The sequence below is a fragment of the Calonectris borealis genome, chromosome 3 (genome assembly GCF_964195595.1).
Source record: "Calonectris borealis chromosome 3, bCalBor7.hap1.2, whole genome shotgun sequence".
In the NCBI taxonomy this organism is placed as follows: Eukaryota; Metazoa; Chordata; class Aves; order Procellariiformes; family Procellariidae; genus Calonectris; species Calonectris borealis.
Window position 1 is genome coordinate 72,202,708 of NC_134314.1, and position 24,120 is coordinate 72,226,827.

General features: G+C 36.5%; 1 protein-coding gene across 1 annotated transcript in view; it reads right to left on the reverse strand.

Annotated features, from left to right (window-relative positions):
• Nucleotides 1–24,120, reverse strand: part of ESR1 (estrogen receptor 1) — a 166,830-nt gene that overhangs the window by 45,361 nt on the left and 97,349 nt on the right. Inside the window, exon 5 of the mRNA XM_075146139.1 lies at nt 6,474–6,809. Coding sequence (XP_075002240.1) covers nt 6,474–6,809 — 336 coding nt within the window. The remainder of the gene's footprint in view (nt 1–6,473; nt 6,810–24,120) is intronic.

The following is a 24,120-nucleotide window of genomic DNA, read 5'->3' on the forward strand; positions in this document are numbered from 1 at the left end:
ATGCACTAGCATAACGGCATCAACACCTGACTTATTCTTCAGAATCTCTTTCTTATTCTGGACAAAGAAATAAAATCTGGAAAGCTACAGAATTAGCTTTAGGAGTTTGTAAAAAAATTTAGTAGAAGTAAACAAAAAAATTATGAATTGTTGCAAGATATGTATTAAAAAACCCTCAAGGATATACTTCTGAGCTCATTCAAAGGTTCTCTAAAGAAAGATTCAAAGTGGTTCCCTAACTACTTTTCCTTTCCTAACTCTGTTTGTTTCCCTTGACTGAAAATTTATGCAAATGAAGTGACCCAGTTTGAATATACTATTGTAATCCTCACTGCCAGGAAACTCCTGGGGAAAGAGTGGGGCATGAAGCTCAAAGGCTATGGCTTGGAAGAGGAAATGGCACAGGGATAGATAGCCAACATCCCAAGGCTCTTCCCATGGCAGGGGGAACAGGCAACAACAACAACCAGACCCTTCTGCTTCGAAGAGCCCCTGAACAAATTACCATTCTCCAGCAGGAGCCCTAGGAATGAGTAAGAGGCCCAGGACTGAGCTGCTGAACTTACTGTTGGCTCATCTGACTGATTCCCAGTATCTTCTTCCTCTGGTCCTTCTGCATGTGCTCTCTACTTTTTCTCCCACTTGGAGTCTCCTTGATGCTGGTCAGCTTGCTAACCCTCGTCCTGATGCATTTACCTCCCCTTCTATATCCCTAATTCCAGGGACTCCCTAGAGTTTGACAACCATTGCATTAGGATACCTCTTAAATTTCCAATATCACAGTTGTTATTCAAACCCTGATCTTTTTTTCTACTGCTATCATTTTCTTTCAGTCTTCAACTAGTGAAAACACTGCCTGTACTTTTGTTCCCATAGATACCTGCAGCCCAAGTTTATGTTTCTTTCCAGGCTGAACTGTTCTTTCTCGGCTTTGGCTTTTCCCTGTCTGACACAAGCTCGCGGTGTATATAACTCTGCCAGACGTCTCCCTGTCCTTTAGAATCAGCCATTGCCATTGCCATCCATTTTAGGAGACCCCTCAGTCTCTCACTGGCAAACCATTGTGTCACATGGTCTCGTACTTTTCTCTCATTTAAATTTCTCTAAAGGAGGAAATACACCTCATGGTGTTTCAAAAGCACTAAAAGACAATTCTATAGATAATAAAAATTAAAGCTACTTGCAAGAGTGGGTTTTTCTCATACAGCACCCAGAAGCTGGGGGAGGAGGATGGCAAGGGGGGTTGTTTGGTTTTACACAATATAGACATGAAAGACTAAAGATGCTTCCCAGACTAAGAAAACACAGGGATGGAAAGATTTTATTTCGTATTCAACAATTTTAACTCTGCTGCCCTGCATAATCATGCTATTGCATGATAACTCTCAGTCTGATGTTCAAATTCAAATGGTAAGTGATTACCTTATTCCACTGTAAGGATTGATTCTTATCTCTTACGTTCATGGTAATGAATTGAAACTTCACAGAATTAAATTAGCAAAAAGCAGCCATAAAGTATGATCCAGATGCTTGTTATCATTTCTGTTTCGCTTACAGATCTATTTGCTTCCTCTGTTTTTCCACTATGAAGTCAGGGGAGCAGTTAGAGTATCATTTCAACAGGTTAAAAGATAAGCAGAGGGGTGGTTTTTTTAATAACTTTTTACAATTCTCCACAGCAAGCCCATTAGTCAAATGAGAAGAGACTATAAAGCAGATATTTTGGAATGTTTTTTAAAAATTATTACAGGAATTGCAAGCCATTCCTTTTTCTAAGCTAAGTGTAAATTATTGCCAGGAGGATCACTACACTTAGAAGCTCTGTAAACTGTCCTGCACCTAAAGAGTTATTAATACACACCACTCTTGTATAAGGCTTCTTTCCTTCCACTGCAAGCTGACTTTTTTTTTTTTTCCAAGGTTTGGTGTCACTGAAGTGCAGTGTAAAATTGTGGTTATTGTTGGCCTCTTTACACACTGTTCCTAATTTAACAAACAGAGCAGTTTAGAAGGTCAAATAGGAAAACAATATCTTAAGAAAATAGCAACTTCTGTGGCTTTGAAATAAAAAAATCAGTGCCAAAATGTTTATCTCCTCGGTTCATGAAGCCATAAAATAAGTACAGCACCGTGAATCATCTCAGAACTTCAAAGCTTGTATGCCCAGTGTACCATTTTAGGGCTATTAAGTTGTGCAGCTACTGTACTTGTAGTAAATAGTTATACAAGATTGTAGCAGCAGTGCCAAAGATTTCACCCTTGCAACAAAATTTCCTTAAAGCTACATTCTTTACCATGAGCTCACTGTATAAGCTTGTAATGTCTCCTACCATCTCAAGAGATTCTGCACAAAAAAATTAATGACACTTGCATTGAAAATGCCAGCTTCTTTTAGAGAACACAGTACTCCAAATATAGATATTAAATCATATACACAGTAAGTGAATAATGAAGTACAGTAAGTTAATTCCTTTGACATATCAGCATTTCTGTAGAAAAGCAAACTCATGGTTTTGCTCATTGCATCAAAGACCATGATGAAAATTCACTAAACTAAAAAATCTCATTCTATGAGACTGAAGAGGGTACTATATCCCCAAGATGTCATGTAAACCAAGAAAAAAAAAAGAAAGCCACATCTTTCGGGGATACGTGATTCAGAAATGAGCAGAACATTTATTCATCTACCTGATACCTTGCCTACATGTGATTTTTAGTGATTTGTCCCAATTAAATGGTAAAAGGCTCAATTTACATGTATATGTAAAGACTAGCCCATTACAATCTTTTTGCACCCGCCTTATGTGCAGCTGCTTGCTATACCAGCTGGCTGGGGTAATGAGAAGGCACAACTGGTGTCTCACAGAGGCCATCTGGGAGGACTTAAGCCAAAATCCCCATTAGGCCATGTAAAGAGCAAGTCCTAAAGGGCATCCTGAATTTTTTGTATATGTCATAGGACACTGTACAAGATTTGTGTTCGTGTAATCTGGCAAACCCACTTGTATCAGTGGCCAAGGTTTCAAAGGAAAATTAAAACAAGCTTTTATGCACTTGGCATATTATGAATTGCATTGTCATGGGAGAACTTTGTTATGAGCTCAGTTAACAATCATGTTACACTTAAATATTGAAGATCATTTTTTAAGGTTATGCACAAGAAGCTGCCACAAATTCTCTTTTCCCCAGCAATTTGTTAACACCACCAAGATTGCAGAGTCAATTTAAGCAAGTTTGAACTAATGCTGAACAAGTTGCAATAAAGATTTAGACCAGTTCTCACCTTCCCAATCAGGGCATGTCTGCAAAGGTACCCAACTTATTTTGGAGATTGTCTTCAGCATGTCTTTGTAATAGATCTCTGCCTACATTATACCACACAGTCCATCATAAATTAATTTTTAGTACTCCTTTTTGTAGAATCGATTCACTTCTATCCAGTACATCTTCTAATTAGCTGTTTCTTCTTCCATGCCCACCTATTTACATCATCAAAAAGACTGGCTGACCAAAACAATGTCTTTACTAGTTGCTTTGACACACTCCCTCTTCTTTAAAACCTACACAGCAAAATAAATTCCAAACATGTCCCTGAAAGTCCTTAAACTTATTTGTAAGCTGTATCTTCATTGCATTTCTGCTCTGTTAATATCAATTTCTTCCCTCCTCAACAAATATGCTTTCAACCCAGCCACTCGTGTTGACTTTGCTCCTTGCTTTTTGTCAGCTAAGTGCCTTTAGCTAAATGAACTTGTGCAATGCTTCCAAGCCTTGAGAGGTGTGCATAGGAGAGGCTGTTTCCTGCAACTGCTTTTCTCTACTGGCAAAAAGCACATTCACTTTTTAGAAAAATATGTTTTCACCCTTGATTCTAAAACTTGAAAACTTAGTAAATTAGCTGAGAAAATAACTGAGTGGAATCTCAAAATGCTGTTGCACAAAATACTTCACCTGATAGAAAAAAAGTTATTCAGTTCCTCTGTTTATGCATAAAGTATATGAAAATCCTCTCTAATTAAACAGTGTTGCGTAATTCCTAGTAATAATGGAGTGTTCAAAGGCAACATACTGTGGAGGTGAAAATACGACTTATAGTGCCAGACACATTTCTCTTAATGTACATTTATTGCCAGTACATTCCAGCAGAAGGAAACTCAGGCAAACAGTCCAAGCAAAGGTCCTATCTTTGAAAGGTGATCAGTACTTCTAAGATTTAATATCAGCCACTAAGAACACTCAACCTTTTCTAGGGACCAAACAAGAGATCCAAAAAAAAAGATTTGAGCACCTAGCTCCAAAATTCCTATTCTCAGAGGACCCTATTTTAGAGGTAGGTAAACAATTGGGCCTGAATTCTTTTAAATCAACTTTCTAAAATACTTTAATTTCTGCTTTTGGTCATGCATACCATCCTCCAAGCCACAACACCAAGGACCAGCTAGGTGTCCAGCACTTTCAGAATCCCTAAATTATTCATATTCTATCCCTCCTGCTTTAGGACTCTCCTTTGGTATGATTGTTTGTACAGTGACTAATAGATCAAACTATGACTGTGAAGGGATTTTTTTGTTTTTTAAACCAAAGTTCACTAGTTTTAGATCAAACCTCACCTGTTAGAGTACTTATTAATACAGATACATAGAGTCATTTGGCTTAGTTTCTCCTTAAGAGCTGTTTTGGTAATTAACAGGCACATTTATTTAAATGTAAAATACATTGGATATACACAAATAGTTATACATTATACCTTATACATTCTAATTTCAGAAGCTTGCTTAGGAAATAAAGGATATATTTGCTAAACTATGCAGTTTTTTGATCTTCACCAGGTGTAATCGTCTTGTGACAAGCAGTTTTAGAGAGATTTCTGAACAAAAAACAGATCTGAGTTCTCTAACAGTGTTGCTTTGTATCTAAACACATTTTCATTAATTACATTAACTATCAAAATCAAATGTCATAGAAGACAAATGTTTCCAGTTGGACAACATAACGAATTTAGAATATGGTATATTCATGTTGAATATAAATTAATGGATTTTAACAGACTTAGACTATCTGTATCTCTAAAATCAGTAGAAAAGTCATTTGAATTTAGCCATTTTGATAGTGAATAGCTTTAATACTATGGACATATGGTTCATTTTTCAAAAGCATTTTGTAAAGGCATGATCCAAAGCATACCTAAATTAACAGGAGAACCCGTCCTTGACTTGAACAGACTGTGGATCAGGCTTTAACCACTGTGACTTTGTCAAGAATAAAATTCTCAGGTGATTTCTTATAAGATACGATGAGAAATGAAACACACACAGGTTCTCATTGATCATACCTGGAGCCCGCAAAGTGACATGTGAAAAGTGGTAAAATGGGAACCCATGAGGACTGGAAAAGACTCAGATTTTATGGGTTATTGATTTACCAGGAAGAGTCTTGCCAAGTTTAAATGAAGGAAAACAGAAAAATGGCATAACCTGGGTGTAATGCTGTTGAGGTAATGCACTATGTGAGTGAGAGCTGTGGTAGTGTTCTCTAGCATCTCTTCACAAAGCAGCTACATAATTTTAATGAAATAAATGGCTACAGTAAAAATTTAAGAGATCAGAATCCCATTGAATTTTAAAACATAAATTACTGTGTATGCCGGTATTTTTACAAAGTTAAAAGTACAGCATGTGCAATAAATTTCTCATAAACATTTACATGTTAACTTATGAAAAGTAGTCTTGTAGACTGAAATTTTAAATTATGAAATTTAATTACAAAACTACTCTCTCATTCATTGATATAAATTACTTAAACCATATGAATGAATGTGTAACATACGTTCAACCAAAAATGTTACATACTTCCCACAATTCTGTAATTTCCTTCCAGAAAAGAGGGGTCATAGTTCAGCAACCATGATGCACTAAAAATGATAAAGATAAAAACATCTAGTTCCAGTAGGAAAAAAATTTCATGCAAAAATTGCTATTCTGGCTCTGTTTTTCAGACCCAAAACTCATGGAAGATCTGTAATTTATGGTCAAAAAGATAAACGGGCAATAAAATAAATAATACTAATACTTATGGGCTCAGTAGTGATACTGAATTTATGGCTTACATTACAGACATGAGAAAAACCCTTCTTTCAAAAGGGATTTAAATAATTAAAATAATTTGATTAGATCAATTTAATTAAATTTTGTTTTTATCCCAAAAAAGGATTTGCAATCAAAAAAACTGTTCAACATTCTATAGTGTGGGGAAATATCTTTTCTTGAATAAGTCTTTCTTCAAATGTCACTTACATTGCACTACAGTTCTTTTATCAACCAATATAACATAAAATTTGTGATTTTTTATGTATTTATACTTAAGTGAAAAAGTTGCATGAAATCAGAATATGTAGTGTGAAGACCGGTATGTCTTTTTAGTATTGGTTTGTCATGTAGAGGCTTTTCTAGTCCAGTGGGGCTTTTTTTCCTTACCTGGAACTCTCTTTGCCCAGTTGATCATGTGGACTAATTCTCTGTCTGCAAGGTTGGTCAACAGGGTCATCATAGAGGCTTCGTTGAATGGTCTATTTGGGTCATATTCAGAATAAACTATGGGTGGCTCAGCTTCCAGCAAGGCACTGACCATCTGTTCTGCTGTCAGGGACAGGGCTGGACTGTTCTTCTTGTTATGTTTAACCACCAGTGGACTTGTCCAAAGGGTGGGAGCTCGCAGCTCCGTAGAAGCAGCCTCCCCGTTCCTGGAATCCTGCTCCTCTCTTTGACGTTTTTGTTTCATCATTCGCCCACCTCTGCGGTCTTTCCGGATTCCTAGAGACACACAAGAACATAATGAACTCTTTCCCTGAACATATGTGTTACATACACATGGCTTCAGCCAATCAACAGCTGCTGTTGATAGACCCAGGTAGCATTAACTCTTGGTTTATTTTCTGAAGACTTCTTCCTATATATGGAATCTTACATCAGTAGTTGGAGAGAAAAACTATTTTTAAAAGTATAGTGTCAGAAATAGTGCATTCCTTCCTAAAATTCAGATCAGATGGGTTTACACAGAACTCTAGACTAGTGACACTGTATAGCTGCCTTAGCCCCACAAAAGGAAGTCAGTAATTGGGAATAAATAAATATTTCTTTACAGCACAAACTTCAAAGTATGTCCCAACTTCTAGCAGACAACTATTTTATAAATGATCAATGATAACTTAATCATCTGGGTGGGCCACATGGATCACAGAAGTAGCTCTCAAAAACTATCCAAGGAAGTTTTGCTCAAGTTCACCAATTATTTTAATTAAACATCATCCTGTTACTGAGCCTGTGATCTTCATAATTACATAAAAAACATCCAAAAAAGTTCCCATTACAAGATGAGCTTATACAGCGATAAAGAATGCCATATAAGTAGATAAACAGAAGTCAAAAAAGGAAAGATAATTGCAACCTCAGATTCTAATGTGGGAGACCTACGGTCAAAAGGCTGTAATAACTGCAACGAAACTATCTTGGTCATTACTGCACATTTCTGCAACGTGCTTAGCACTGTATGACCCTGAACCTTGCGATATTATCAAGTCAGCCATACTAATCAGAACAACATAAGACCTTACAGTGGAACAAAATCTCCCTTTGTGGAAAGGTTACAAGAAAAATATAATTATAAGGCCCACGTGGACTCCAACCATAAAGGGAAGACTAAGTCTGGCTCTGAGTGGAAGAGGCACAGGTATTTTGAGGCTGAGTTAAAAACGTAAATTGATCATCAAATGAGAGCAAGGGATAAGAAAGTAATAAGGAAAGCACACAAGGAATTGAGATATGAGAAGAAGGCAACTTATGATGGGGCTTATTCTGGAGATCTCATGCAATATGGAAAAGCAGCACTAGTCCCAGTTTGAAAATCAAAAGAAGAAGAATAATTATCTATAGAGAAGGAGGAGACAAACTATTCAAGAAACAGAGAAGAGAGAAAAATTAAAACCAAACAAACAAACAAACAAAAGCAGCTTTGAGAACTGCTGGCACTTGCAAGTGATCAATACAAGTCTTTATGATGGGTGAGTGGGAAACACAATCTTTGCTCATGTTTTTTCACATGACAAAAATATAAACCTTTAAATTCCCAGTCTTTGTTAGCAATAGCTCCATCTCACATCCAATATCCCTTCATATAAATGTTGGATCATATCAACAGATGTCCTTTCCCAGTCTCACAGGAACAGAGAGGATATTTAGATCTGTCTGCCTCTTTCTTTGAATATGGTGATATTTTCACTGAATTAGTACTTTAAAATTAAGCACTTTGCGTCTAATTCATTCAAAATCTAGTAGGCCTCCTGATTCTATTCTATTAATCTTTCCAGATAAAGCGAGTTCAATAAATCTTTCATCACTCCTACTACTTAACCTCTTTACATTTTCTTATTCGTTAACCTAGTTGTAAACCAAAAGTCTCAAGTGCATTGCTGCTTCCATTTTTCATTCAGCAATACCAATTTTTCCTACCACTAAACTGTTTCTATTTAGGAGGGGAGAGGGAGATTCTTGCTGCTAAGAAAAAATGAAAGACTTATTTTGGCAAACCATCATCCTGGAGTTATTCTCATTGGTAGCTTACTTCATTGCAATACTCAATAGCATGCATGCTCTATCTATAACATTTTTTTGTTGTATGCTTTATATCAATGTAATGTTTTTGAACTAAAATTGCCCTGTGAAACATGCAGACATAATCATGCAAACAAAACCACATGGTTCATACACACTAAAGCATTTGTTAACTTTCTCACATCCCAAATTCTACAGCTGCTCATCTAGCAGTTTCCTTTTGAAGAGTTAAAAGCATCCTTGGGGCCTGAACTGTTCAACATACTCATAAATTAATGGACTCAGAACTGACATAATTCAGAAACAAGATCTTGGGGTTAGAATAATACTATAAAAACATCAGATAAGTTAGTTCAGAAAGTAAATAGAAGGCTAGAAATTACTAGGAGAGGAAGGGAGGACAGAGCATCTTCATAAATCACAGATTTTATTAACTCATGAAGCACACTACAATGAACACTGTATGCAGTTCTGTTCTTCCCACTTTAAAAAGAGATATAAAAGAAATGAAAAAGGCATAACAGAAAGACAAGTAAGATGATCCAAAGTGTGAAAAAAGTTTGGTGCAAGAAACAGCTAAATTGACTGGGTCTGTTTGGCCTGCAAGCCAGATACAAGACTACAAAATCAGGAGTAGCAAGAAGATGAATAAGGTACGAACACTGACTCTTCTCTTCTAATGCAAGATGGTATCAGATGAAACTACCCCATGCAAGGTTCAGGACAGACAAGAAGAGGTTCTCTTTCACACCATGCAGAAACAAAGCTGAAAGTGTGAATAAATTAGAAGCTGGTGTATGTTAGAAAGCTGTAGGCCAAATTTGATGGAGAAATGAATCCATTAAGGGTTCATAAACACGAATAGGGCACCTTTGGCTTAAGTCTCCATGGCATAGATGACTGGAAAATCAGACAGGATTTTTTTGGTTTTGCTCTTTACTTATTCCAGGCTTGCCTTGTTAAGTAAAACATGGATGTGATGAGAATTTTACATAACAGAGGGAAGGTAGCAAATGTAAGCACGTTTAGCTGCTTACAAATCAACTAGATTTTAAATAAGAACAACAGTTTTATTTTTAATTCATCTGCGACCTTCCCACTGGCTTTTCTTCACCTTGAAAAAATGTGGTGCATTGAGCAAAGTTGAACATAGCCAGTTTGGAGGAGATGGCCCCCACAAATTTATTTTTACATTTTTATTTCAGGATTTAAAAAAAAAACCAACCAACCAACCAACCATAGTAAATCTACACTGGATTTTGTAGAGACCAGATCTGAAAAAAAAAAAAAGTCAGTAAGAGTATGCATTCCTTCTGCATCACATCAGCAGCTTTTATGATCACAGACAGAAAGGTCTTTGAACCTGTATAGGCATCATACTCATCAGAGATTTATAGAAATTACTCTTAACTCTTCACCTAACCCCTAGATGGACAAGCAACATAGTGATTTTATTATTCATTTTCTTGGATCAATTAGGAGTGAGTATCTCTCTGAAAAATGCAAGTGCCTCCAAATCTCCTTCACCTTAATCAAATTTTATCTCTGTTAAAAAGAGATAATAGTGATGAACAATCACTAATTCCAAAAGAGACAACTCTATCAAGCTACAATTTCATTGCCAAAAGTGCAATGATCCTGTAAGGTTTTTTAAAATATATGAATACGTTAATTTTGATTCCACAGTTCAGTCAATAAAGGAACCTGAATTGCCAAATGTTTTGAAAAACAATATTCTACCAAAAATGGCAGTACTATGCAACTTGCAAAAACTCTAAAACAATTTCCACTTGAGTTTTAAAGCTACAAGAGCCAAGATTTTCAAAAGCAGTTTTATAAACCTTCATATGTAAATTCAGTCAGCCTGTTAGATACGGAGACAGGTTTCAAAATTGCTGAGTGATTATATATTCCAGTCAATAGAACCTGATCAGCAATAAAATTGCTTATGGACCATGGAGGCAATGTTAACCAAATGAAACACTTCACTAGTGTTTTCCAACATGTGATTAAAACAAAACAAAAAATAAATTCCAGATTATTAAAAAAATCTTAAATTAGGAATGTATTGGGTGAATATTGAAGCTCAGCCATCCAATCACCAGCTTCTTCCTACCTACTGCTAAGAACAAAACTCCACCTTTATATCTTCAGTATTATATAAAATATTCAAGAATATTTAAAGGAAGAAGAGGAGGAGAACAAATAGAATAAAATTTGCTTAGCTCTGTGTGAACCATAGAATTATGCATTTTACAAATTCTGTTCTACTTAAATATATTTCCTCTGAACTGCTTTATATAATATTCTTCAATTTATATACTATTAGAAATTTTGTAAGAATATTTGTCAAGTAAAGAATGTTTATTGTTTGCAATAAATGGGAACAGATTTGATAAAACCCAATAAACTTTTCTTGGCACTAAGACTGAAAAAAAACTGGTTATTTGATAAAACTGAAACGGCCAAGATATTTTTATGTCCTTCCTATTGTTCACTATTGTGAAAATCCCAAACACAACAGCTATTACTTTTTGTCTTGTTTGCAACACCCACGTGCTATCTGGAATACTTATTGTGCTGTTTTCGTTAACATGATACAAAAAATGCAAAAGACCTTTTTCCCCCACACGCACAACATTCACTCTGCTTGTTCACACGAGGAGTGGGTATTAATATGGAAACTGCATCTGCCTGTCATTGTAAGTTTTGCTGGAGTTCCGAACAGCTTTCCAATAGCTGCAAGCAAAAAATATAATAAAGTTATTTTCTATAAATAGTACCTTTCTTTGAAGGTTAAAACTCTCAGGTGAATTGTATGTTTAACCTTATCTGATTTACCTGCAAATGCAGAAAAAAAAAACATTCCCAATATTTTTGGAATGAAACCTACCCCAAAAGTCTACAGAGGTCTAGTCCTCTAACTACGTTTTAGTATACAGATTTTCAGCAAATCATTTTTTTACTATCTGTATCAGTGGTCATCAATCATTGAGAAGGCTCCAGGCACTTTACGGAGTGGACCCCAGCCTCACAAACACAAACTCTCCTTGATATGCAATCTCCTGGATCACGTCAGAAAAAGTGAGATGTCAGCCCTGAGCAATGTCCACAACCTAAAAAACTTTGGACTTTCTTTAAGTTTCTGTTTTAAATACATCTCTGTGCTTCACCTTGCAAAATCAGTTACTAATATGATACATATTTAACAGTGGCAACAGAAACAAAGTTCTGCAATTTTCTGGAGGGCAAAGGATGCTAATAAGATCATACCATAAGGTGGTTCACTATAGGACATCAATAATTTCTCTATTTTCTAACATTTGAGAATTTCACTTTGCAACTTTAATCAACCATTAATATACTTTATTAATATAATCATGACTGTACATATCACACACAGAAATTTATTTTCCATCAATTTAATTGTAGTTGTCATTGCGTGACACACACAAGTCACCTGACAACATTGTTCTAGTCTGGGAGAGGACATAGCTATTTTATTTTATAGAAAAATGTAAGTAGGCAGAATGCAATTACACAAATTGTGAATTTAGGCAGGAACAATATCTCTTGTCTTGTGATAAGTGATAAGGAAGTTGCAGCTGTGGTATTTTTCTCAGAATATCCCATTCAGTAAAACTGTCTTACTCCGATGCTGTTTTACAGCAAAATGAGACTAAGATAATTTAAAATCTCCACATTCTTTCAAGAAATCTAGAAGTTCATTATCATTGTGTAGCTGAACCATGAAAATATATCTATTTCTGAAGCAATTTCTTTTTTTAATTCTCTGTTCATAAACATGCAAAAGCACAGCAATCTCTCCAAGACGGGTGCAGGAAGCACATGCTGCGCAACCAGAAGTGGCGGCACATTTGACTTCAGAATTCCAGGTCCATACAGTGGGATGAGACAGTATTTTATCCCAGAAACTGCTATATAATGTCTATTGGAAATAGAAGGGTCTATTTCACATTTTATAAACAAAGAATTTTACCTGTTATTACATATGCTTTCTATGTGTATAATGAAGTAAGATTTGTTTTGCCTCCTGAGGGAATATTTGGGAAAAGCAAGATGACTGGTGAGAACTCTCACTCCACCTCAGGAGCTGATATTTGCAGGAGAATGAGGGAGAAGAAGAAAAACTTTTCTTTGCTGCTCTTCCTTATTTTAACTCAGCTTTCAAGGAACTGCTCTGCCACTTCTCCTTCTAGCCCTGGAAGATAGGGCTGTAGCACCTAAGAATTCACAGGAAAAGCAGAACAGATAGAAAGACAAACTGAAACGACTAGAAAGAGAGTTGATGGAGATCTGAAGGGGGAAAGACAACTGAACTGATGTGGAGAATGGGATTAATTAACGCTTCTAGGATATATTTAATAACCAGGACATAATTACTAGATTGGAAACTAATTCTAATTGCTGCCTGCATAATTTTTCATCATTTTATACACTTGCAGAGGTGATGTAATCTATTCAGGTTAATTACTAATATCTTTTTTTTTCTGGTGTATCTTTCTTGTTTCAGAAGGAAGACATAGTATTATCTTTCCTTTTTATGCATTGACTGAAACAAATAAGTCTATCTTCATAAAATACCTGCTTTAGGATATAGCGGTCAGTATATCCATGTGTCTTTTCCCTCCAAAAATTTTAACTGCATCCTTTCCTCACACTTACTAAGTTTATACTGCACTACAGATTTTTAAAGTACTAAAAGAGTAACTTTTCTAATCCTTACCTCCTTTTGTGGGCAATGCCTTGACAGAAAGAACTAGTCACTTGTCTCTCTTTACAGAAACACAGATTAGACGTGTATTGTTTATTTGGGGCTTTTTTTTTTCATGTGATCTACAGTAAAATTCATATCATTTTTCATTGATCTACAGTAAAATTCTGCTTTTAGCAGTTTCTGTAATTGTCATAACATATATCATCATAAACGTCATATGAGTAGAAAAAAATTTAACTGGTCATAGGTTGTAGCCGTGATAAAGCTGTGAGATCTCAGGTACTCTGTTATAGAACACATTTTAATATCTTTTACCTGAAGATCTGAGGGCTTTTTTATTCATAATGGTTTTAAATTCTCAAAAACCCTAAACGTTAAAATCAATGTACAAGGACTTAAAATCACACAGTGAGCAAGCAAGAAAATTAAAAGCAACACTTCAATCATCATTGGTAGACCATACCCATCTCATGTTGGTAAGCGTGTGTGTATTACTTAACAAACATTTTAATCTAAAACTTTAGGCACACAGAGTTTTATTTTTCTAGCATGTGCTAGCCCTGATGCATGCAAACAACAGGGTTATCTGTAGATACAGTCTTGGCTTCCACATTGTGATTCAGTGACAATAGAAAGGCTTTTTAACAAAATAACAGAAGATGGTTTTAATATTAATGTTTACATATAGTCACAATTTGAGTAATGGCACAGTAGTTTTCTACTGCTGCAAGGAAAACTTATATTCACTCCAAATGCATTTTAGATTCTCTACTTCCTTAGGTTACCAGAAAATATCAGGTTTAGAGGAGAAGTCCAGGGAAATAACAAATCCACGAACTGTTAAATCCTGTGCCCCCTTTTTGACAAAGTATCAGAGAAGCAGCATGCTGTTGGACTAAATATTAATTAGTCAGAATATTTCAAATCATAGACAAAAATAATCTCTATCATACTATCTGGCTTTTTTTGTCCCCTAATGGCTTAGAAACCCCATAAATGACGTGGAAAATTTTTCACCACTGTTCACTATCTTTCCATTAATATCAGTGCCTTGCCATCCTACGGTTCCCACACTCAGTTCGCTCAGGTGGTGATAACTGCATCTGTCACTGCCCCAGCCATGGGCACAAGAATGCAATTACTGCTCAAAAGTCATTGGCCCATAACTTTGAGCTGTACCACTACAGGTACATGGGCAGCACTCTGCAAATCCTTGCAATAGTCAGTGCTCTAAAAACTAACCTCCACTTTATACTTGACAGACATTCGGATGGCATTTCAAGCATTTAAACTAGTGGAAACAGAGTAGATTTGGAAACTTGACAAGTCAAAACATAAAGGCAAGCTAAGTGCCAGAACTGGAGAACCAGAGTTCAGTTTCTAGGCAGCAAGCATATAAGCAATAGCTTCTCATTTGTATCAGCATTGTTTCATGTCTTACCGGAACTATTTTGCACAGGGAAGAAGCTCCTACTTAAAAACTGTTTGCTCAGAAATGAGGTTTTAGCTTTGAAGATTTTCTTCCCTATTTGTGGCTTCCTGGTAATGCAGACTTTTCCTTTTACTGCTTCCTTTCCATTTCAGCAAGACAACTGCTGCTGTTCCTCCTTCCTAGGAGGAACAGGTTCAGAACAGGGCTGGTGGAAACGTTATGGGAAAGGACAGCCTTACGCACAGGAAAAGACTGCAACACCTGGGTTAAACAGGATTACAAAATTAAGACATTTGACTCATAAATAAATTGGAGGAAAAAAGTCAGAGTGGGGATAGTGAGTGTGAGGATAGTGTGCGACCCGTGCTGAAACCCCCTGCAGCAACCAACAGTTTGTGGCCACACCCTGAGGGGAAAAAGAATCATGGCAAGAAGGAAAAGGAATGACTTTTGGGTTTTTTTCTAAGACGACAACAAAAAGATGGATCTATGATTGGGTTTGGAAACAGTGATCGGTAAATGGTTTACCAACTAACCTCCCAGTCTGGAGCAACCTTTGAACCTGAGGCTCCTTGTCCACAGTTCTGCTCCTCGTCAGCAGACCCCAGATGATAAGAGACATTTGGCACTTCTATATACGTGCACAGCCTTGCAGCATTAACAGCCTATAATTTTGTCAGTTTGTCAAAGGAGTATTTCAAAAATGCTTGGAAACACCTTCTCTTCTAAACAATTTTGTTACTCTTGAGGACTGATCTACCTCATCAGAATCATGTTGAAAATTGCCAGAGAGAAGGAATATCTGGTGCTTTGTAAAACAAACCATGCAAACCATGCTTGAGAGTAAAAGACTAAACATATGTGGTAAGTAAAAGAGATTATAAATAAGGCATCCTTCAGAAAGCCAGAGAGTCTACAGCCCAGTTGATGATCAGAGTATTAAAGGAGCATGCGGAGAAGAACAGGTCATGGCAGAGAAGCCACACGGATCCTTTACACCAGTGTTCACAGAGGAAGAAGCCAGATTTTTCTATGCCAGAAAGTCTTTATATGGGGAATAAGGGAACCTTTCTGAAACTGAAGTGAGAGTTGAAGAGATTAGAAATCCAAAAACCTCTCTCAAATACAGGAGAGATTTACCAAACTGCTGGAGAACAGCTCTGGGACTCAGTCCAGACTCACTTTGGTGTCGTTGTTGCCATTGGCAAAAGTAAGTGATTGCAAAAGTAAAACAGTGTGAACAAGCCAACGGTTCCCTTATGGGCACAAACCTGAGTGTCATCTAAGCACCACTGGCTTTAGAGTCTAAAAGGTGAATGCAAGCAAGGTAGCTGTCTCCTAATGACCTCTTAGAGTAATTTTGCTTTGCAGATAGACCTCATTAGGCACACCTCCACTGCATTCAATAGGTTTTTAATGCTTCATTGGAAATAAAATAAAATCCTACAGCTTCCTCTAAAACATAAGGTCACTGTAGCTGCTGTACATAAGTAAAGGTCACAAATATAACTACATTCTTCATAGATTTATAACAGATGGAGATTGCTGAAGCTATGACTGCAATGTAGGTCCTAACATTGTAATATATCTCGGCATGATGGTCTTTCCAAAACTTTGAGAGCTTTGAGATTTTGAGAGCTTTTCTACTTGGTTCTCTTTACATAAATACATTATTTTGGTCACAGGAAAGTAACACTACTTTCCAAATTCAAATTTTATAGGCTTAATAAATTACTTCTTTTGAATATGATTCAGACAATCAGTCCCTTTACTTCGTATCCATTTCTCTTTTAGAAAATCAAACAGAAATGTAAATTGTGCTGAAAACCCAGGTGGCTTGACAATTACTTTAAATGAGAAACATTGTCCGAAATCTTCTAAAAAAATTAATCAGAGTTTAATGTCTAATTTTGAACAGGCCTGCCTCAAATGACAGTGCTTAATAGCCTGGTTTCTGACAAGGATATCTAGACACTCAGTAGTATAAATAAATCACAGATTGAGTTCGGTCTGTGCACCTGGATGTTGCAATTTTTTCTACCCCTGAGTAGTTGACAAATGCTGTATGTCTGTTTATGTGGGTGTTTTTTTCAAAAAATATCCCTCATCCTTTTCCAAACTGGGGCTTTTTTCTCCTATATGATCAGGACTACCTTCTATTAAAAGAGAGAGAGAGGGAGAGAGAAGCCACAGCAGAGGGATGCAGGGCCCAGGGCTTGCATTCAGATATTCTGGTTCAACTGGGATGAAGGGATTGAGAGCAGCCCTGCTGAGAAGGACTTGGGGGTACTGGTGGATGAAAAGCTGGACATGAGCCAGCAATGTGCGCTCACAGCCCAGAAGGCCAACCGTGTCTTGGGCTGCATCAAAAGAAGGGTGGCCAGCAGGTCAAGGGAGGTGATTCTGCCCCTCTACTCTGCCCTGGTGAGACCCCCCTTGCAGTACTGCGTCCAGCTCTGGAGCCCTCAGCACAAGAAAGACATGGACCTGTTGCAGCGGGTCCAGACGAGGACCATGAAGATGATCAGGGGGATGGAACGCCTCTCCTATGAAGAAAGGCTGAGAGAGTTGGGGATATTCAGCCTGGAGAAGAGAAGGCTTCGGGGAGACCTTATTGCAGCCTTTCAGTACTTAAAGGGGACTTATAAGAAAGATGGCAGCAAACTTTTAGCAGGGCCTGTTGTGACAGGAGAAGGGGAACAGTTTTAAACTAAAAGAGGGTAGATTTAGACTAGATATAAGGAAGAAATTTTTTACATTGAGGGTGGTGAAACACTGGAACAGGTTGCCCAGAGAGGTGGTAGATGCCCCCTCCCTGGAAACATTCAAGGTCAGGCTGGAAGGGGCTCTGAGCAACCTGATCTAGTTGAAGATGTCCCTGCCCACAGCAGGGGGGTTGGACTAGATGACCTTTAGAGGTCTCTTCCAACCCAAACTATTCTATGGTTCTATGATTCTATGAACTCCCGGCTCTGCCACTGGTTTGCTCAGTGGTCACGTCACATTACATATCACAGTGCCCCAGTATTCCTATCAGCTACAATGCAGATTATAAAACTGGTCTTCCATGTAAAGTTTTTAAAGACCTGGTGACAAAAAATGCTGTTAACAGGCAGGCAAATGTAATTTGGGGTTTCTAATGACTATTCATAACTCACAGTTTGAGAACCAATGATCTACTAATTACAGATGAAGGTGCAAGACATGATTCATCTAAATCTGTATTTTGGCATTCAGTCTTTGGCATTCATAGCGCATGTTTTAAAGAACATCAGAGGACATGTAGAAAAGAAGCAAGAGAAGTTCAATTAATCCATCATTCAACAGAATCCCTTTCAGTGCTGACACTCCTGCACAAATCATACTAAGTTTTGACTACAGTAAGTATGGCAACAGCCCCATTTCTAGGCAATATTTACAGTGAAGCCATAGACATTTCAGGGGTCACAATAAAACCTTTACAGGAACCATACATCAACCATGATTTGGAAAAGCCAAGTAGTTTTAGGAGTATGAGTCCATTAGTATAATTCTCAAGGACAGGGAGAAATTGTAACTGCTACATTTTAGAAATCAGATAAATTAATTAGTGTATTGAAGTTATTTGTCCTGATATATCAGAATCGATAGTGCTAGAATTGAACTGTCAGTGCCTAACCAAGTGAAGAATCAGAAGCTCTAGTACTCTAGGAATTTCTCAAGCTCAGCAAGGAGAAGACTCCAGCTGTTCTGCCCTGCATAGGCTTGCTAAAAACCAGCGAATGCACAGTGACACCCTGAGGTACCTGTAGTATGAACAAGTGACAGACAGAGGTGGAGACACAGCAAGGATCCTAGACTTCATTTAAAATTAATGAGCAATTTAAATGGCGACTGTCTCATTACTGTACCTACTCCCAAGTAATATCACAACTAAAATAATTCCTAATTAGGAATTTTTAAGTATGTAAAGGCCAAAAAGCAAATGTAAACAAATATACAGATGTAAGTAGCTTCACAATCTCAAACAAGTGTTCAAGAGTAAAACATCAAAAATTCTGCAGTATTAAAATTTTTATTTATATAACTAGCTATAGCATATAAATAAGCATAAGACAGGTCATCCCATTTGCACCTGACTGTAAAAGGTTTTGAACAACCTTGTCTAAATTCAGTGTTGAACTTTGCTTTGAGCAGGTGGCCCGACAAGAGACCTCCTGGGGTTCCTTCAAGTCCAGATAATTCTGTGAAGTGGAGTAGGAAGATAAAGTGGTTTTGGCAAAACTGTTCACAGCAATGGTCTCTCTTTCTTATTTTGGGGGCAGAACAGTGGAATATTATATTTTGGGACAATTCAATGTCAACAATCCACTTTGCATTTGTACAAAGGGGAAAAAGAAACATTTCACTAAAAAGTCTGGTTTCCATTGATCTTCTTTTCCAGGAGGCTGTTCTAAACTCACAAAACTGTGCTTCAAATGCTGCTTGAGTACATGTTTTCAGCCCATCAATAACATCTTAAAAATGTACATTTCCTCATACATTTATGAGGCCCCACCTACACAGTTATTTGGCTGAGTACAGAACAGTATGTCTAATAAATATCATAAAGGTTCTCCTCAGACAAACCAAAATAGTTTCTCATTGTTAATCCATTTTCCTTCATTCACTAATTTCTATTTTTAATATAATATTTCATTAAAAGATAATTACATGGAAAACTAGAAAGTCTGGAGCCCTTCCAGTAGTTGCATCAGACATCGCTTTACCTCTGCTTTTGAGAATGATTTCAATAACTCTCTAGCCTTTTAGCATGAACAAATATAGCATTCAGCAAGGAAGCATAACTCTCTCCATTTAAAGACAAAAATCAGCAAGGTTCTTCTCTGAGAGGATGGCAAATTTGCCAAATTTTTTTTTCATTTCCCTGTAAAAATTTGTCTTAAATTTCAGCAACATTGTCACACTGAACCAGACTGAATTCCCATGTAGTTACAGGTGGGTAACAATTTCAAGAGAATATAAGAGAAAAACTGAAAGCCTCCAGTCTCTAGACTCCAATCTTTAGAAGTTAATGAGCATTTCTACAGGCACCTGGCATATGGTTATAACAAATGTTATGACAAACACAGACTTTTATTCCCTGGTTGTAGCACAGTAATCTCTGAAGGGTTCTCAGATACTTTGTGAGGGCAACACTGAAGGGTGTAGGCTTCAAATGCACTGTAATGCTGTAATTTCATTATCACAAGAAACAACACTCACAATCTTCTCTCTACAACATGAAATTTCAGCTGTTCAAAGGCAGTAAATACCCCTGGTTGTATACGTGATCACCACATTTCATACAACTTGGGATTGGGAAACCACCAGCATTCGACAATTGACAGAAGTATGTATGTCTCAGGGTGGCTAAAAATGGACTACCAGACAAATAAATTATTTTTCATTAAGGATCTAGCATTTAACATTATAACAAATTTTTGCCATAGCCACTGATTCCACTAGCATTCTGTTGCTCTGATCCCACAGAACACCTGATGTCAAATCTGCCTTGTCACACATGAAAGGAGGAGAAGAATGTAGCACACTAATAACTAGAAATCACCATTCATTTACCACACTAGAAAAATAATTAATTAATAAATAACAATTTAAAAAAGGTGCTTTTGATTTCAGAGAATGAGGTCCTTTGGAGCCAAGTCATCAAAAAGCCATTAAAACAATGAAGAAATAGAAAACTAGATCTGTATTGAAGCAGAGATCTCCTGGACCATACGTATGGTTGCAGCTTCAGGATTGCAACTGCTGTAAAAACTCCATTTGGAAGCTGGGACCCCCCATCACATGAAATAGTAAGTTAGAATATACTTCTCCAAACCAGAACAGAAACAATCTTCAAAAAAGCATTAGTGGATCATAAACAAAACCAAGGCTACTCTTCCCTGCTACCCAATCAGAAGAAAGAGGATATTCCATGTGATCGCTTTATCCTCATGTACAAACAGGAGTGCACAGACTAAATAATAACATATAATTTTAAGGTCTTTTGGGGTTATTCAGAAGGAGAGAGTGAAGCATTTGGACAACATATAACATCTATAAATTCTGCCTCAGATGCTGACTACATCAGCAGAAATACTGGCAGTCTAATTGTCTCTTGAAGCAGCACAGTAACAGATGCAGAAGGAAACACTTGCAAACATAGGAGGAGAGAAGGAAAATAACTTTCCCGTACTGAAAGAAGTTTTTTAAAGATGAAAGAACAGCGGGACGAAAATAACGATAAAATTTCCACAGAAACTCATAAACGAATGTTCCTACAGCACTTGTAGGAACACAAGAGCCACTTGAATCCTGCATTTTTCTCTGAATAAAACAAAAACATATTTCATTTGTGTCCACTCTATTAAAAATAATATATATGAACTTTTTTATGTTGCGTTAAGTGACCTTCTGTGAGAAAAACCTCAGCAAACATAGCTTATAACCTATGTTTAAAATTAGACATCAGTAAAATCTAGTTTCTCCCATGTTTACTGAAACTCAATAATTAATATCAGTTATTGCTCAGAAGTTAAATGATAGATAAAAGTCACAAGTTAGCAGCTTTGACAATTTATTAAGAAACCTCAGCTAATTCAGTGCAGAAGGAAAACTGAGTTTACATTTAGAGAAAAGAAAGACTACAGCTGTTTTCCACTATGTCTAAAAGATATATCATCAGCAGCAAATTGTGGAGATAGATATAGAAGTGAGATATGACACAACAGAATATTTTTCAAATGTATGATAGGATTTATGCCTTTAAACAAGGCCAATCCTTCAATATGAACAAAAGGAAATTATTTAAATTAAAAGATTCGATCAAGAGAACTATGAATTATTAGAGAAAAATGTGGACCTTGGTTTAACCACAGCACTACAAGATTCAAGTATGTTGAAGAAAAATGTTATTATAAGAGATCTATTAAAACAGAACAGCTTAAGAGATCTCCGCAGAGAAAACAAAAAACGAACCAAAAATATTTTAAAACATTTAAAAATTAACACTTTAAAAGTTGATCAGATGGCATACCAAGAATATTCACTTAACCTTTACCTTCATCTGAGAGAAACGTGACAATTATCAAGCACTACCTAAAGAAAAGGATTTCTTTCTCCCACAGCTACATGAACAATACAGGATCAGTAATGACTCCAGCAGAACCCTGAACGCTTTACTTCATCCTACATTAACTTTACCTTTCTTGAATACTTTATCTGCAGGCATGCCAGATTTATAAGCTGCAACTGAGGGATCTTGAGAAATTTTTCCCAGACTTCATAAAATAAATATTCTTAAACTCTTGCCTATGAACCAGTGATTGACTTCAGTGCATTATTAGTGGTCCTATAGGAGCAGGCAGAATTTAGGCACCTGGTGTCCTCGTCTGTAAATTGTGAGCTTAGTATAAAAAAAAAAAACCAACAACCAAAAAAACACAACATTGACACTGCCGGTATCTGTAGTGACTATAGAAATCTTACAGCATTGTAAAAGGAAAAATTGTAAAGTCACAAGACTTTACTCAAGTGAGGGCCACTGTATGAAATAAAAATTTCAGAACATCTATATTAGAAAGTAAATGTGGACAAAATTGCAGTCTTTTTTTGGACTTCTTTAATCTACAGAATGCTAGTTGAGAAAATTGTGTGCAATTTTGATGTGATTGAAACTATTATGTATGGAACAGTGAAAAACCTGTTACAACATATATCTTAGAGAATAGATATGAAAAACATCAAACTGGTACAGTGGATCGTTAATTAAATACATATGAGTATAAATGGATGGAAATGTGCCAAATGAAAGATGCAATATCATCAACATAAAACATAATGATATATCTTAACTATGATTTGCCATATGTACAAGGGTCAAAGCTAAAACTGCATGGCAAATTCATGTATGGGATTTTCTGACTTTAGTTTGCCTTATCCAAAACTTTAACTTCTCCAGACTACAGTTGTGATACTAATTATATACATTTTACTTTAAAGAGTTCTAGCTGTATACACCAGGCTGTTAAGACAGAAACCCCTGAATACATAAACTAAATCTTATGAAAAAAAATCAGTTACTGTCTTAAGTGTTAGAACTAAAAAGAGATTTGACACCTTCCTCCTGCTTGCATCCCAAAACTGAGATTAACAAAATCAGTCTCAGCTCTTGCCTAATCCTTAAATTGAGAAAAATGCAGGTTCAACCTCAAAGCGCAGCAACAACTGACTAGTTTTCCTTTACTCTTTCCCCTTTACTCTTTCTCTCTAGATTCCCAGATTTGGTCTACCTTGACCGCACAGACTGGACTTATAAACAAACCTTTGTTGTGGGAAGGATAAACATGATGAGCTACTCCTCTCTCTTGCCCCAGATTTTTGTGGAATAAGCATTAGGTGTGCCAGAGAAAGGGAGAACCAATCTGTAATTTAACAATTAGCTCCTTTCACACATAAGACATGGGTTCTAATCCTTTCTCTTCTGAGCACTTAATAGTTTGCTAAATATTTTGGTAGAAATAGGTTTCAATAAAGCTAGTGATTACTCTTTATTAATAAAAGCAATCTGAAATTTTTAGTAGGCTACAACAAGCTTTTCTTCTGCTTTAGAGCAAAGAGGAAACTTTATGATTTCCTGTTCTGAAATAGTCTTAATTCTTAGGAGCTTGGCTTTTTCAAAAGGATTAAAAATAGCTAACTTCTGTCTGCTTTTGACAAACATAAGGTCCTGTAATATAGGTGCGAAAGGCAGGTATCGTGATCAATCCAAAACTATGTTACAAAAGAACTCTTCCATCTAAGAACACACCATAGCAATCGTTCAGTATTGTCATGTATTTGTAATTTTGCCTCCAAAAGCTAAACAGTCTGTATATAAATAAAGTAATTTAGTGGTATTCCACTTCAGCCTAAGCATTCAGTGTCTGATTCTTCTTCTCTGACGTCATTATTACATAAGTATGTTCCAAGAAATTGGCATTTATCCCAGTTGTTATAGGATGAGTGAGCCTTTAGTATTTTTGGGTTAAATTAATTGACATATAAAATATGTGTACAGTGCTGGAATAGAGGAATTGACTTTCCCTTCCAGAATTCACAGAACAAGTATTACATATTCAGAAGTTTCTTCTAATGAATATGGACTGATCTGAGACTACCAGTGCTTTTCACACTGAACTGCAAAATGCTACAAAATCTTGGGTTAAGTTTAATCCATCATGATCTGGAGTCTACCACGAGAGACCAATAAAATAATGAATTAAAAATATTAACAGAAGAATCCTAACTCCATCAAAATCAATGTTCCTATTAATTTTGATGCA